Source organism: Rhinopithecus bieti, unplaced genomic scaffold, assembly GCF_001698545.2.
Source record: "Rhinopithecus bieti isolate Rb0 unplaced genomic scaffold, ASM169854v2 scaffold_495, whole genome shotgun sequence".
In the NCBI taxonomy this organism is placed as follows: domain Eukaryota; kingdom Metazoa; phylum Chordata; class Mammalia; order Primates; family Cercopithecidae; genus Rhinopithecus; species Rhinopithecus bieti.
The window spans coordinates 786,154-801,018 of NW_016803120.1; the positions used below are offsets into that span (position 1 = coordinate 786,154).

Consider the following 14,865-nt stretch of genomic DNA (forward strand, 5'->3'; position numbering starts at 1 on the left):
GTACCGGTTGTTCCTTTCCATGTTTAGTGCTTCCCTCAGGAGCTCTTGTAAGGCAGGCCTGGTGGTGACAAAATCTCTCAGCATTTGCTTGTCTGTAAAGGATTTTATTTCTCCTCCACTTATGAAACTTAGTTTGGCTGGATATGAAATTCTGGATTGAAAATTCTTTTCTTTAAGAATGTTGAATATTGGCCCAGATGCTCTTCTGGCTTTTAGAGTTTCTGCTGAGAGATCCATGTTAGTTTGATGGCCTTCCCTTTGTGAGTAACCCGAACTTTCTCTCTGGCTGCCCTTAACATTTTTTCCTTCATTTCAACCTTGGTGAATCTGACAATTATGTGCCTTGGGGTTGCTCTTCTTGAGGAGTATCTTTGTGGTGTTCTCTGTGTTTCCTGAATTTGAATGTTGGCCTGTCCTGCTAAGTTGGGGAAGTTCTCCTGGATAATATCCTGAAGAGTGTTTTCCAGCTTGGTTCCATTCTTCCTGTCACTTTCAGGTACATTAATCAAATGTAGATTTGGTCTTTTCACATAGTCCCATATTTCTTGAAGGCTTTGTTCATTTCTTTTTATTCTTTTTTTTCTAAACTTCTCACTTTATTTCATTAATTTGATCTTCAATCACTGATACCCTTTCTTCCACTTGATTGAATCGGCTATTGAAGCTTGTGCATGTGTCACGAAGTTCTTGTGCCATGGTTTTCAGCTCCATCAGGTCATTTAAGGTCTTCTCTATACTGTTTATCCTAGTTAGCCATTCGTCTAATCTTTTTTCAACGTTTTTAGCTTCCTTGCAATGGGTTCGAACATGCTCCTTAGCTCGGAGAAGTTTGTTATTACTGACCTACTGAAGCCTACTTCTGTTAGCTCGTCAAAGTCATTCTCCGTCCAGCTTTGTTCCGTTGCTGGCGAGGAGCTGCGATCCTTTGGAGAAGAAGAGGTGCTCTGGTTTTTAGAATTTTCAGCTTTTCTGCTGTAGTTTCTCTCCATCTTTGTGGTTTTATCTACCTTTGGTCTTTGATGATGGTGACCTACAGATGGGGTTTTGGTGTGGATGTCCTTTTTGTTGATGTTGATACTATTCCTTTCTGTTTGTTAGTTTTCCTTCTAAGAGTCAGGTCCCTCAGCTGCAGGTCTGTTGGAGTTTGCTGGAGGTCCACTCCAGACCCTGTTTGCCTGGGTATCACCAGTGGAGGCTGCAAAACAGCAAATGTTGCAGAACAGCAAATATTGCTGCCTGATCCTTCCTCTGGAAGCTTCGTCCCAGAGAAGCACCTGCCTGTATGCAGTGTCAGTCAGCCCCTACTGAGAGATGTCTTCCAGTTAGGCTACACAGGGGTCAGGGACCCACTTGAGGAGGCAGTCTCTCCATTCCTTAGGCTACGTGGGGGTCAGGGACCCACTTGAGGAGGCAGTCTGTCCATTCTCCGAGCTCAAACACCATGCTGGGAGAGCCACTGCTCTCTTCAGAGCTGTCAGACAGGGATGTTTAAGTCTGCAGAAGTTTCTGCTGCCTTTTGTTCAGCTATGCCCTGCCCCCAGAGGTGGAGTCTACAGAGGCAACAGGCCTTGCTGAGCTGCGGAGGGCTTTTCCCAGTTCGAGCTTCTCCGCCTGCTGGCTGCTTTATTTACCTACTCAAGCCTCAGCAATGATGGATGCCCCTTCCCCTGCCAGGCTGCTGCCTTGCAGGTCAATCTCAGTCTGCTGTGCTAGCAGTGAGCAAGGCTAGGTGGGTGTGGTTCCTGTGGAGCCATGTGCGGGATATAATCTCCTGGTGTGCCGTTTCCTAAGACCTTTGGAAAAGCACAGTATTTGGGCAGGAGCATCTCGTTTTTCCAGGTACCATCTATACCTGGCTAGGGAAGGGAAATCCCCCAACCCCTTCTACTTCCCAGGTGAGGCGATGCCCTGCCCTGTTTTGGCTCACCCTCTGTGGGCTGCACCCACTGTCCAACCAGTTCCAGTGAGATGAACCAGGTACCTCAGTTGGAAATGCAGAAATCACCCATCTTCTGTGTCAGTCACGCTGGGAACTGCAGACCAGAGCTGTTCCTATTCGGCCATCTTGGAACAGAATCCCTGAGGTGTCTTTCAATACTGCATGAAGGGGCTAGAAAACTGACTGTTTAATCCTTTAGCCATGTATATAATATGTAATTACAGGCCTGCCAAAAAATGTTTTTGTTTTAGTCCATCTTTTCTGGGCTTCTATTCTTTGGGTATGAGCTGTAGCTTGCTTACAATTTTAGTACTCCTACAAAATTTTATAATTGCAAACCCCTTAAAGACACATTAAACTATAAATAATGAGTGACTTGTCTGGAGAGTGGCATGACAAGGGAAGGAAAAAACAGCTTTTACTTTTCATTCACTTTTGAGGCTTTAGGTTTTTAGTTTTACCCACCTCTGTAGCAAAGACTGCTGCCTTCCGCACTCTTCCCTATCCACCCTCACCTCAATCCACATTGGCCAAAGTGGGAGATACCATATGTAGCCTCTTAAAAACATTATAATTGGCACATAACAATCATACATATGTATGAGGTACATAATGATGTTTTGACACATAAAATGTATAGTGACCAGATCACTGTAACTGGCATCTACATCATCTCAAACATTTATCATTTCTTTGTGTTGGGAGCATTCAGTATCCTTTCTTCTATCTATTTGAAAATATATATTATTGGGCCAGGCACAGTGACTCACGCCTGTAATCCTAGCACTGAGGTCAGGAGTTCGAGACCAACCTGGCTGACATGGTGAAACTCCGTGTCTACTAAAAATACAAAAATTAGCAGGGTGTGGTGGGGCATGCCTGTAATCCCAGCTACTTGGGAGGCTGAGGCAGGAGAATCGCTTGAACCCAGGAGGCAGAGGTTGCAGTGAGCATAGATCACGCTCTGCACTCCAGCCTGGGTGACAGAGTGAGACTCTGTCTCAAAACAGAAAAAAAAAAAAAAAAAAAACCCAGAAAGAAAGAAAATGTATATTATTGTTAACTATAATCATCCTACAGTGCTATGGAACACTAGAAGTTATTCCTTCTGTCTAGCTATAATTTTGTATCCTTTAACAAATCTTTCCCTATCTCCCCGTTTCTGCTACTCTTCCCAGCCTCTAATAACCTCTCTTCTACTTTTTACTTACATAAAATCAACTTTTTTTTTAACTTCCTCATATATTAGAACATATGGTATTTGTCTTTCTTTGCCTGGCTTATTTCATTTAACATAACAGCCTCCAGTTCCATCCATGTTGCCATGAATGACAGGATTTATTTTTTATGGCTGAATAGCATTCCATTGTTTATACCACATTTTCTTTTTTTTTTTTTTTGAGACAGAGTCTTGCTCTGTTGCCCAGGCTGGAGTACAGTGGCGGTGATCTTGGCTCAGTGCAACCACCGCCTCCTGGGTTCAAGCAATTCTCCTGCCTCAGCCTCCTGAGTAGCAGGGACTACAGGTTCACACCACCATGCCTGGCTAATTTTTGTATTTTTTGTAGAGATGAGGGTTCGCCATGGTGGCCAGGCTGGTCTCGAACTCCTGACCTCAGGTGATCCACCTGCCTTGGCCTTTCAAAGTTCTGGGATTACAGGCATGAACCACCGTGCCTGGCTGATATACCACATTTTTTTTATCCACTCACCTGTTGTCGTACACTTGAGTTGATTCCATATCTTGGCTGTTGTGAACAGTGATGCAGTAAACATGAATGTGCAGATATCTCTTCGATAAACCGATCTTCCCAGTAGTGGGATTGCTGAATTGTATGGTAGTTCTATTTGTAGTTTTTTGAGGAACCTACATACTTTTCTCCATAGTAACTGTACTAGTTTACAGTCCCACTGTATTAGTCTGTTTTCATACTGCTGATAAAGACATACCCAAGACTGGGCAATTTACAAAAGAAAGAGGTTTAATTGGACTTACAGTTCCACATGGCTGGGGAGGCCTCACAATCATGGTGGAAGGCAAGGAGGAGCAAGTCACATCTTACATGGATGGCAGCAAGCAAAGAGAGCTTGTGTAGGAAAACTCCCCCTTATAATAACCATCAGATCTCGTGAGACTTACTCACTATCATGAGAACAGCATGAGAAATAACTGCCCCCATGATTCAGTTACCTCCCACTGGGTCCATCCCAGAACACGTGGGAATTCAAGATGAGATTTGGGTGGGGACACAGCCAAACCATACCCACCAACACTGTATTTGAGAGTTCCCTTTTCTCTGCATCCTTGCCAGCATTTGTTATTTTTTGTCTTTTTGTTGATAGCCATTTTTACTGGGGCAATATAATATTTCATTGTGGTTTTATTTGCGTTTTCTGATGACTAGTGATATTGAGCATTTTTTCATATATTTGTTGGCCATTTGTATATATCTTATTTTGAGAAAAGTCTGCTTAGGCCATTTGCCCATTTTCTAATGAGATGTTTTTCTTTTCTTTTCTTTTCTTTTCTTTTTATTTTTTGGCTGTTGAGATGTTTGAGTTTCTTATATATTCTGGATATTAATCCCCTGTTAGATGAATAGTTTGTAGATATTTTCTTCCATTCTATAGGTTATCTTTTCGCTCTATTGACTCTTTCCTTTGCTGTGAAGATGGTTTTTAGTTTGATATAATCCCATTTATTTTTGTTTTTGTTGCCTGTGCTTTTGAGGTCTTACTCATAAAGTACTTTCCTAGATCAGTGTTCTGAAACATTTACCCTATGTTTTCTTTTTTTCTTTTTTCTTTTTTCTTTTTTTTTTTCCGAGATGGAGTCTTGCACTGTCGCCCAGGATGGAGTGCGGTGACGCGGTCTCAGCTCACTGCAAGCTCCGTCTCCCAGGTTCATGCCATTCTCCTGCCTCAACCTCCCACGAAGCTGGGACTATAGGCGCCTGCCACCACAGCCGGCTAATGTTTTGTATTTTAGTAGAGACAGGGTTTCACCATGTTAGCCAGGATGGTCTCCATCTCCTGACCTCGTGATCCACCCGCCTCGGCCTCCCAAAGTGCTGGGATTACAGGCGTGAGCCACTGCGCCCAGCCTACCCTGTGTTTTCTTCTACTAGTTTTGTAGCTTTGGGCCTTGCATTTAGGTCTTTAATCCATTTTGAGCTGATTTTATATAAGGTAAGAGATGGGAGTCTTAGTTTCATTGTTCTGCATGTGGATATCCAGTTTTCCCAGCATCATTTATTGAAGTTCTTTCCCCAGTGAATGCTGTGATGCCTTTGTCAAAACTCAGTTGGCTGTAGATAAATGGGTCTATTTCTGGATTCTCTGTTCTGTTCTGTTCTGTTGGTCTATGTGTCTATTTTATGCCAGTACCATGCTGTTTTGGTTACTATAGCTTTGTAGTATAATTTGAAATTAGGTAGTGTTATACCTCCAGCTTTTGTTTTGTTTTCTTTTGTATTTTGCTTAGGCTTGCTTTAGCGATTTGGGGTCAGATTGTTTTCTATTTCTGCAAAAAATATCATTGGTATTTTGATAGGGATTGCATTGAATCTGTAGCACTTCAGGTACTATAGACATTTAAACACTATTAATTTAGCAATATTAATTCTTCCAATACAAGAGCATGATGTCTTTCCATTTTATTGTATATTTTCTTCAATTTCTTTCATCAGTGTCTTCTGGTTTTGCTTGTAGAGATCTTTCACTTCTTTGGTTAAATTTATTCCTGGTTATTTTATTTGTTAAGCAAACAAATAAAATACAGAAAATCTAGTAGATCCTGTAGGTTTTCTTCATTAAAACATTTTATTTTGTTATTCAAAAGACCTGTCTTCAAGTTCAGAAATTCTGCCTGATCTAGTCTGTTGTTGAAGCTCTCAATTTTATTTTTTATTTCATTCACTGAATTCTTTTTTTTTTTTTTTTGAGACTGGGTCTTGCTCTGTCACCCAGGCTGGAGTGCAGTGGCATGATCTCAGCTCATTGCAACCTCTGCCTCATGGTTCAAGCGATTCTCCTGCCTCAGCCTCCTAAGTAGCTGGGACTACAGGCACATGCCAACACATCTGGCTAATTTTTTATGTTTTTAGTAGAGATGGGGTTTCACCATGTTGGCCAGACTGGTCTCAAACTCCTGACCTCAAGTGATCTGCCCACTTCAGCCTCCCAAAGTGCTGGGATTAAGGTGTGAGCCACCACACCCGGCCCATTTAATTCTTTAGTGCTAAGATTTGTTTGGTTCTTTTTTATGATATCTATTTGCGTTGAATTTCTCATTGAAATCATGAATTGTTTTTCTGATTTCATTGAATTGTCTTTCTTTATTCTCTTGTATGTCACTGAGTTTCTTTAAAATTATTATTTATTTTTTTCTGGGATTTTGTATATTTCCTTATGATTGGGGTCTCTTACTGGAGAATTATCATTCCTTGGGAGGTGTCATATTTCCTTGCTTTTTCATGTTTGATGTGTCCCTATGTTGATATCTATGCATCTGGTGGAACAGTTGACTCTCCTAATTTTATGGAGTAGGTTTCATAGGGAAAGACTTGGGTCTTGGGGTAGCAGTTAGGTGGGGTGCCTTGGCTTTGATGCTAGGTGGATGCAATAGTGTAGTCTTCATGCAATTTCTTCAGCTGCAACCCATGCTGGTGATGTTTGCAAGTGTCTCTGTGGCCTAAGGTGAGAGAGTTTGTGGCAGTGTTGGCATGGTTTTTCTGAGTGTGGTCTCACCAGGCTGCTTCTCAGGTCAGGGTCTGCATGTACACACAAGTGGGTCAGCTAGTTTCAAGTCTGGCTTACTGGGGTTGGGGCCACAGTGCTGTCACTCTGACCAGAGGCGTGGGCTCATGGCTGCTGGTCTGGTCTGGGAGGCATACCTGCCAGGGGCAGGCTCAGGAGGCTGTTTTTCTCAGGTCCAAGGCACAGGTGTGCAGCCGCTCAGCTGGCCTGGGGGTGTATCTGCCAGGAGCTGGCCTGAGCCAGCTGGCCCTGAGTGCTGGCACATACACTGACCTGAGGGTGGGTCAGCTCCTCAGTGGTTTGGAAGCTTCTCCTGCTCAGGGGTGTGTCTGCCCTGTGTGGTACTGCCAGACTACTTTTCTACCTGGAAGTGTGCATGGCAGGGGTTAGTTTTCCTGCTGGGCAGGACTCGAATCACAGCTGATCCTGAGCCCAGGCTCCAAGCAGTCAGGGTCATGACATTGTAGACACCAGCCACCTGTGTGATCTTGGTGGAATGAAGATGGAGCCCAAGAGCTGGAGAGGTGCAGTGGCTTCTGGCCCCCAGAACAGAGTGTACTCCAGAAGTGGCTCTGGCCTTTGGGTGGCACTAAGCTGTGGCAGCTTGGCTCACAGGGGTGGGCGGGCATGCTCACCTTGTAGCCTAATCTGGAGCAAAGCAGCTGTGTGAAGTTTTGGCAGCTCTCCAAACTAGACTCCAGGCTTGCAAGTACTGTGGGTACTCTTGTAGTAAGGATTGTAGGTGTTTGCAGTGGCAGTGAGGGCTGATGAGGCTCTTCTGCTTACCTTTCTCCCACAACAGGAAGTCCCTCCTGACTCCAGCCCAATCTGGGCTTGGGTAACGGGGCAGCAGAGGCTGGGTGCCTCCATTCTGCCTTCTTGGACTTCTTTTTTTTTTTCTTTCTTTTTGAGACGGGGTCTCACTCTGTCACCCGGGCTGGAATGCAGTAGTGTGATCTCAGCTCACCACAATCTCCACCTCATGGGTTCAAGTGATTCTCCTGCTGCAGCCTCCCTATAATCCTGTAGCTGGGATTATAGGCATGCACCACCACGCCTGGCTAATTTTGATTTTTAGTAGAGATGGGGTTTCTCAATGTCGGTCAGGCTGGTCTCGAACTCGTGACCTCAGGTGATCCGCCCGCCTCTGCCTCCCAAAGTGCTGGGATTACAGGTGTGCGCCACCGTGCCCAGCCTATAATTTTCAACACTTCTATAAAGTGTTATATGAAGCTGCTTTAGACAAGAGAGGTCTATGGTGGAATTTGAATGGCTAAAACTTAACTCCTTAATAGGCCAGGCTGTATTAGGTACCAATAGATGATTCTACTATGTGTATCTCTGCTCAATTATTTGTCTTTGTCAACAAACAAAAATGAGAATGTGGAAATTTCATATACCACATTCTTTTCATTTGGAAGAAAGGCTATTCGGAATGGATGTTAAATTTTGCAAAGTTTTATTATCTTAGTAATATTACAATCCTTGAATGAGAGAAAAATAAAAGGATAATTTATAAGTTAAAATGCAAATGGTAGTTGGTTTGCAGTTCATTGTTTCTCACTAGTGGCTAGTTTGAAACATGGGGTGACTGAAAAATAGTGAGGCTGCTTTACCTGAACTATTAATTAAGACACTAATTTTGGTCAAACTTAGTACTAGGCATTAATAGAACTCAGAAACTGTGAAAGAAATGGAAAATATTGAGATCTTTTTCTAATTCTTTAGAAAGATGTACATGATACAATTACAGAACAGAATAAAGGAAATGATCTGATTAATGCTGTAATGAAATATTTGTGAATTATGAAAATTAAAGATATAAAAGATGCATATGGCTTACTGGCAGATTATTTATTTGGTCCATTTGTAGAGCGCCCCAAGTATGAGAACTGCTTTTATGTCTTTATAGTTTGAGGAAGCTATTTGCAGCTACACTTAGAATTAGCTTTCTCTTCTCTATACTCAACTACTGATCCTAGGTTTTCTCCTTTTATTTTGTCAGATAATGTTATTGCAGATATTTTGTCAGATAATGTTATTGCAGACTCAGTTTCCACGATTTTATTTGAGAGTGTGTAGAACATGTCAGTAGGCTGTACTGTGCTGTGCACAACTTTCAAAATCCCGAAGTCCTATTTATGACTTCTTGATTGTGTTTTTCCTCATTTGTGAATTTGCATTAGTAATAGTACTCTGACTGGGCACACTTGGCTCATATCTGTAATCCCAGCACTTTGGGAGGCCAAGGCAGATGGATCACTTGAGCTCAGGAGTTCAAGACCAGCCTGGGCAGCATGGTGATACCCCATCTCTACAAAAAATGCAAAAACCAGCCAGGTGTGGCGGTGCATGCTGTAGTCCCAGCTACTCAGGAGGCTGAGGTGGGAGGATCACTTGAGCCTGGAAAGCAGAGGTTGCAGTAAGCCAAGATCGCACCACTATACTTCAGCCTGGGTGACACGGTGACCCTGTCTCAAAAAAAAAAAAAAGGAAAAAAGTAGAGAAATCATAAACATTACTAAACATCTTTGTATGTCTTTACTTATAGGAAGATATAATAATCCTAGTATTTAATAGAATTTATGGAAAACAACAAAATGCATGAAAATTTGGAGTTTTTCAGTGAACAATTATTTGCCAGTAATTTTTTCCTATAATCCTGTATCTAGATTCTGGCAGGAAATAGATGGCATACTCAGAGGGACTTGGAGAGAATTTAATGTAAGGAACTTTTTACAGATGTATGGGCAGAGTTAAGAGAGCCAACAGGACCAGCAACAGAGGGAGCCGTTCCTACCATGAGTCCTGAAAGGGGAGTTGAAGTGGGTGTAAGCAGAACTTGATGAGGGTAGTAGCTGAGAGAGAGGCCACAAGAAGGGAGCTGTGGCCAGGATAGTGGAATGTAGCCGTCACCAGCGCCACAGTCCTCAGCGGGGAAGCAAGGATAATCATTACCCAGCCCTCTCTTTCCTCTAACCCTCTGATTGTCTGTTGGTGCCATCCATTGAGCAGATCTAACCACAAATCAGAAAGCAAGGAAGCCCAGATGGTGCAATCTGTAGAAATTAGACTTCCAGAGCATACAGCACACCAAAGAAGGGGCAGGGATAAACCTACAGGGAGAGACTGTTCTGCACAGTTTCTGAGTAGGGTAGCTTAAGTGTCATTCATTGTTATTCAGAATTGTTCATTTTTCATGTAAGTTGGGCAGACCTGGTCAACATCTGTATTCTTCCTATAAATTAGATATTGAGATGTTAAATCTCACAGCATGCATCTGTATTGATATTTTACATAGTTGTATTTTAATTTTTTCTCCCCCTTCTCCAGATTACAATTCCTAGACCTTCTGTGGCATCTACACAGTCAACTTCAGGAAGCTTTCACTATGGTCAGCAGCCAGAGAAGAAAGATCTTCAGCCCATGGAGCCCACTGTGGAACTTTACTCTCCAAGGGAAAACTCTGGCTTGGCTGTGACAGAGGGTGAACCTCCTAGTGGAGGAAGCAGAACAGATTTGGGGCTTCAGATAGATCATATTGGTCATGACGTGTTACCCAACATTAGAGAAAGTAACAAATCTCAAGACCTGGGACCAAAAGAACTTCCTGATCGTAACAGACTGGTTGTGAGAGAATTTGAAAATCTCCTTGGGGAAACTGAAGAGAAAAGCATCCTTTTAGAGTCAGATAATGAAGATGAGAAATTAAGTAGAGGGCAGCATTGTATTGAGATCTCCTCTCTCCCAGGAGATTTGGTAATTGTGGAAAAGGATCACTCAGCTACTACTGAACCTCTTAATGTGACAAAAACACAGACTTTTAGTGTGGTGCCAAATCAAGACAAAAATAATGAGATAATGAAGCTTCTGACAGTTGGAACTTCAGAAATTTCTCCCAGAGACATTGACCCACATGTTGAAGGTCAGATAGGCCAGGTGGCAGAAACACAAAAAAATAAGGTATCTAAGGATGATGACGTCATGAGTGAAGACTTGCCGGGTCATCAAGGAGACCTCTCTACTTTTTTGCACCAAGAGGGTAAGAGAGAGAAAATTGCCCCTAGAAATGGAGAACTATTTCATTGTGTTTCAGAGAATGAACATGGTGCCCCAACCCAGAAGGATATGGTTAGGTCATCCTTTGTAACTAGACACAGCCGAATCCCTGTTTTGGCACAAGAGATCGACTCAACTTTGGAATCATCCTCTTCAGTTTCTGCAAAAGAAAAACTCCTCCAAAAGAAAGCTTATCAGCCAGACCTAGTCAAGCTTCTGGTGGAAAAAAGACAATTCAAGTCCTTCCTTGGCGACCTCTCAAGTGCCTCTGATAAATTGCTAGAGGAGAAACTAGCTACTGTTCCTGCTACCTTTTGTGAGGAGGAAGTGCTCACTCCCTTTTCAAGACTGACAGTAGATTCTCACCTGAGTAGGTCAGCTGAAGATAGCCTTCTGTCACCCATCATCTCCCAGTCTAGAAAGAGCAAAATTCCAAGGCCAGTTTCATGGGTCAACACAGATCAAGTCAATAGCTCAACTTCATCTCAGTTCTTTCCTCGGCCACCACCAGGAAAGCCACCCACGAGGCCTGGAGTAGAAGCCAGGTAATGCTGTGTGCTCTCCCTGTGTTAGGTGTGTAACACCATTTCTATATCTGCTTTATTGTACTCCACCAATGGCATCGTTTCTGTGTTACCCTCTTCTCAGTATCTTTCTTTCCTGCCTTTCCCAGGCCTTACAGCCTAGTGCAGTGGAAGTAATCAGATTGATCCAGGTTAATCATTTTATTTTTTCCAATTTATTGTGGTAAAATACACATAAAATTTAGCATCTTGACTTTTTTGTTTGTTTTTGAGATAGAATCTCACTCTGTCACGCAGGCTGGAGTGGAGTGGCTCAATCTCAGCTCACTGCAGCCTCTGCCTCCCCGGTTCAAGAGATTCTCTCATGCCTCAGCCACCTGAGTAGCTAGGATTACAGGCACCTGCCACCACATCAGGCTAATTTTTTTTTTTTTTTAACTAGAGACAGGGTTTCGCTATGTTGGGCAGGCTGGTCTCAAACTCCTGGCCCCAAGTGAACCACCTGCCTCGGCCTCCCAAAGTGCTGAGATTACAGGCTTGAGCCACTGTGCCCGGCTATGTCTTTTTCAAGTGTACAGTTCAGTGGTATTAAGTACATTCACATTGTTGTGTTACACTTAAGTTCTAAAGTTATAACATTGATTTGGATTTATATGAGCTTAACTTCAATATCATGCAATAACTCTGCTCCTTTCAGTCTCCATCTCCACTCCTTTCAGTTGTTGATGTTACAGAATTACATCTTTATACATTGTGTGTTCAAACACATAAACTAATACTTTTTAAAATGCATTAATCTCTTAAATTATGTAAAAAACAAAATGTGGAGTTACAAACCAATGTTAGAAAAAGAAAGTATTGGTCTCCTAAATAATGCAGAAAACAAAAAGTGGAGTTATAGACTTCTTACAAAACTACTAGCTTTTATAATTGTCCATGTGTTTGCCTTTATTAAGATCTTTATTTCTTCATATGGCTTCAAGTTCCTGTGTGGCGTCCTTTCATTTCAACCTACAGGACTCCCTCTAGCATTTCTTGCAAGGCAGGTCTGGTGGTAACAAACTCCCTTAGCTTTTATTTGAGAATGTCTTAATTTCTCCCTCATTTTTGAAGGACAGTTTTGCCAGATACAAGATTCTTAGTTGACAGTTCTTGTAGCATTTTAAAAGAAGTACTTTAAAGTACTAAAGTACTTCCAGCCTCCAGTTTTTCTGGTGAGAAGTGTTCTGATAATATTTTTGAGAATCTCAAGATTCTCTGTCTTTGTCTTTCGACAGTTTGATTATAATGTGTCTCATTGTGGGTCTCTGAGTTCATCCTACTTCGAGTTTGTTGAACTTCTGGGATGTTGTATATTCATGTCTCTTATGACTTTGGGGAGTCTGCAGCCATTTTTTTTTTAAGTATTCTCTCTGCCTCTTACTCTCTTCTTCTTCTGGAACTCCCACAGTGTGCATGCAGGTCTGCTTGATGGCCCCACAGGCCCTTTACTCTCTGTTTACTTTTCTTTACTCCTTTTTCTTTCTGTACCTCAGACTCAATACTTTCCATTGTCCTGTCTTCAAGTTTGCTGATTTTTTTCTTCTGCCTGCTCAAATCTGCTTTTGAATTCCTCTAGTGAATTTTTTATTTTAGTGATTGTACTTTTCAGTTCCAATTTTTTTTTGGTTCTTGTCAGGTTTTCTGTCTCTTATTGATATTTCCATTTTGTTCACACGTTGTTTTCTTGACTTTCTCCGTGTCTTTCTTTAGTTCTTCGAGCATCCTTAAGACAGTTGTTTCAAAATATTTGTCTAGTAGATTTGCCATCAGGTCTTTTTCAGATACAATTTCTGTTGATTTTTTTTTTCCTTTGAATGGACCATGCCTTCCTGTTTCTGTGTATTTTTTTTGTTGAAAATTGGATATTTGAATCTAATAATGTGGTAACTCTGAAAATAAAATTTTCCCCTTTCCTCGGGATTTGCTGGCGGTTGTTTTTGTTTCTTTTTGTTTTGAGACAGGGTCTCACTCTGTCACCAAGGCTGGAGTGCAGTGGAATAATCATGACTCATTGCAGCCTCTAATTCCTGGGCTCAAGTGATCCTCCTGCCTCAGCCTCCTGAGTAGCTGGAACTACAGGTGCATGCCGGCACACCTAGCTAATTTGTTTGTTTTTTGATGGTTCTAGATTGTCTCTGTGCTGAGGACCACCCTGAGATGTAAACCTAAGGTCTCAGACCTTTTCTAAGCCTGTATTTTTTTTCTGGCTAAGCATAATAGCTTTCTGATTTCCCCAGTATATGTGGTTGGTTTTGAATACACAAGTCTTTAATATCTGGCTCCGAAGAAGGGAAAAAAGAAAAATGAGGGAAGGAAAAAAAGAGCACTGGCCCTTTTAATCCCCTAGCAGTTACTTCAGCCAGAGGAGAACCAGTTTGTAACAATAGGGAAAAATGTAAGAATGACTACCCACCTCTTTCTCTGCTCTTCTGTGATCAGAACCAGCTATGAGTAATTAGAGCACACATCCCCAATAATTGGAGGACAGGGTTCTTTTTGCCCACCTGCTTCTTGTAAGCTGTGTGCAAACTGCTCCAGAAATAAGTGCACAACTGTCTGCCACAGGGCCAGGAATGAGGGATGGGTAGCTGTTACTGTGCTAAGATCTGAAATAGACTAAAACTAACTGTTATTGACAGTGTAAGCCTTCTCCTGGAAGTTGCAAGCCTTCAGTAGACTCCAGATTTCCAAGATAATTACATCAGACAGATTCTGCCAGTGGAGTTGCCTAGTTGGGGAGACAGATTGCTAGTGTTTCAAATATGATATCAAATGCTAGTGAATACATTGTCCATGATTTGATAAATGGACCCTGGTAACAGTGCTGTTTATCTTGATTATAATGAATTAAACCAAAAAAATCCTATAGAAAATTTCCCTAGGTCTGATGGTATGTACAACCATACATAGTAAAGATACTGCTTTAGTATCTACTGCATGCTATACTTTTTATTTAAATATTATCATGATATATTTGACCACAGAATGTTTATATTTTGAGGAAGAGGGGAAAATATCGGGTGGTGGTAAACCAGTGAAGAGTGCTTTCCAGGGCCAAATGTGGTGGCTCACACCTGTAATCCCAGCACTTTGGGAGGCTGAGGCAGGCAGATTGCTTGAACCCAGGAGTTTGAGACCAGCCTGGGCAACATGGTGAAACCTCATCTCTATAAGAATTAGCCAGGCATGGGTGCTACACAGCTGTATTCCCAGCTACTCGGGAGGCTGAGGTGGGAGGATCTTTTTATGAGTTGTTGGCTGTTTTCATGTCAAAACATTCTATTGGGTTACTGTTGGTTTTTGGTTTTTTTTTTTTTTTTGAGATGGAATCTTGCTCTGTGGCCCAGGCAGGAGTGCAGTGGTGCAATCCTGGCTCACTGCAACCTCTGCCTCTCAAGTTCAAGTGATTCTCCTGCCGAGTAGCTGGGATTATAGGCACCTGCCACCACGTCCAGCTAATTTTTTGTATTTTAGTAGAGACAGGGTTTTGCCATGTTGGCCAGGCTGATCTCAAACTCCTGACCTCAAGCTATCCACCCACCT

General features: G+C 42.2%; 1 protein-coding gene across 8 annotated transcripts in view; it reads left to right on the plus strand.

The window, feature by feature from the left end:
- Positions 1–14,865, plus strand: part of TTBK2 (tau tubulin kinase 2) — a 181,863-nt gene that overhangs the window by 159,479 nt on the left and 7,519 nt on the right. For all 8 annotated transcript variants that reach the window (XM_017858979.1, XM_017859127.1, XM_017858920.1 and 5 more), the window contains one exon: positions 10,031–11,301. In XM_017858979.1, coding sequence (XP_017714468.1) covers positions 10,031–11,301 — 1,271 coding nt within the window. The remainder of the gene's footprint in view (positions 1–10,030; positions 11,302–14,865) is intronic.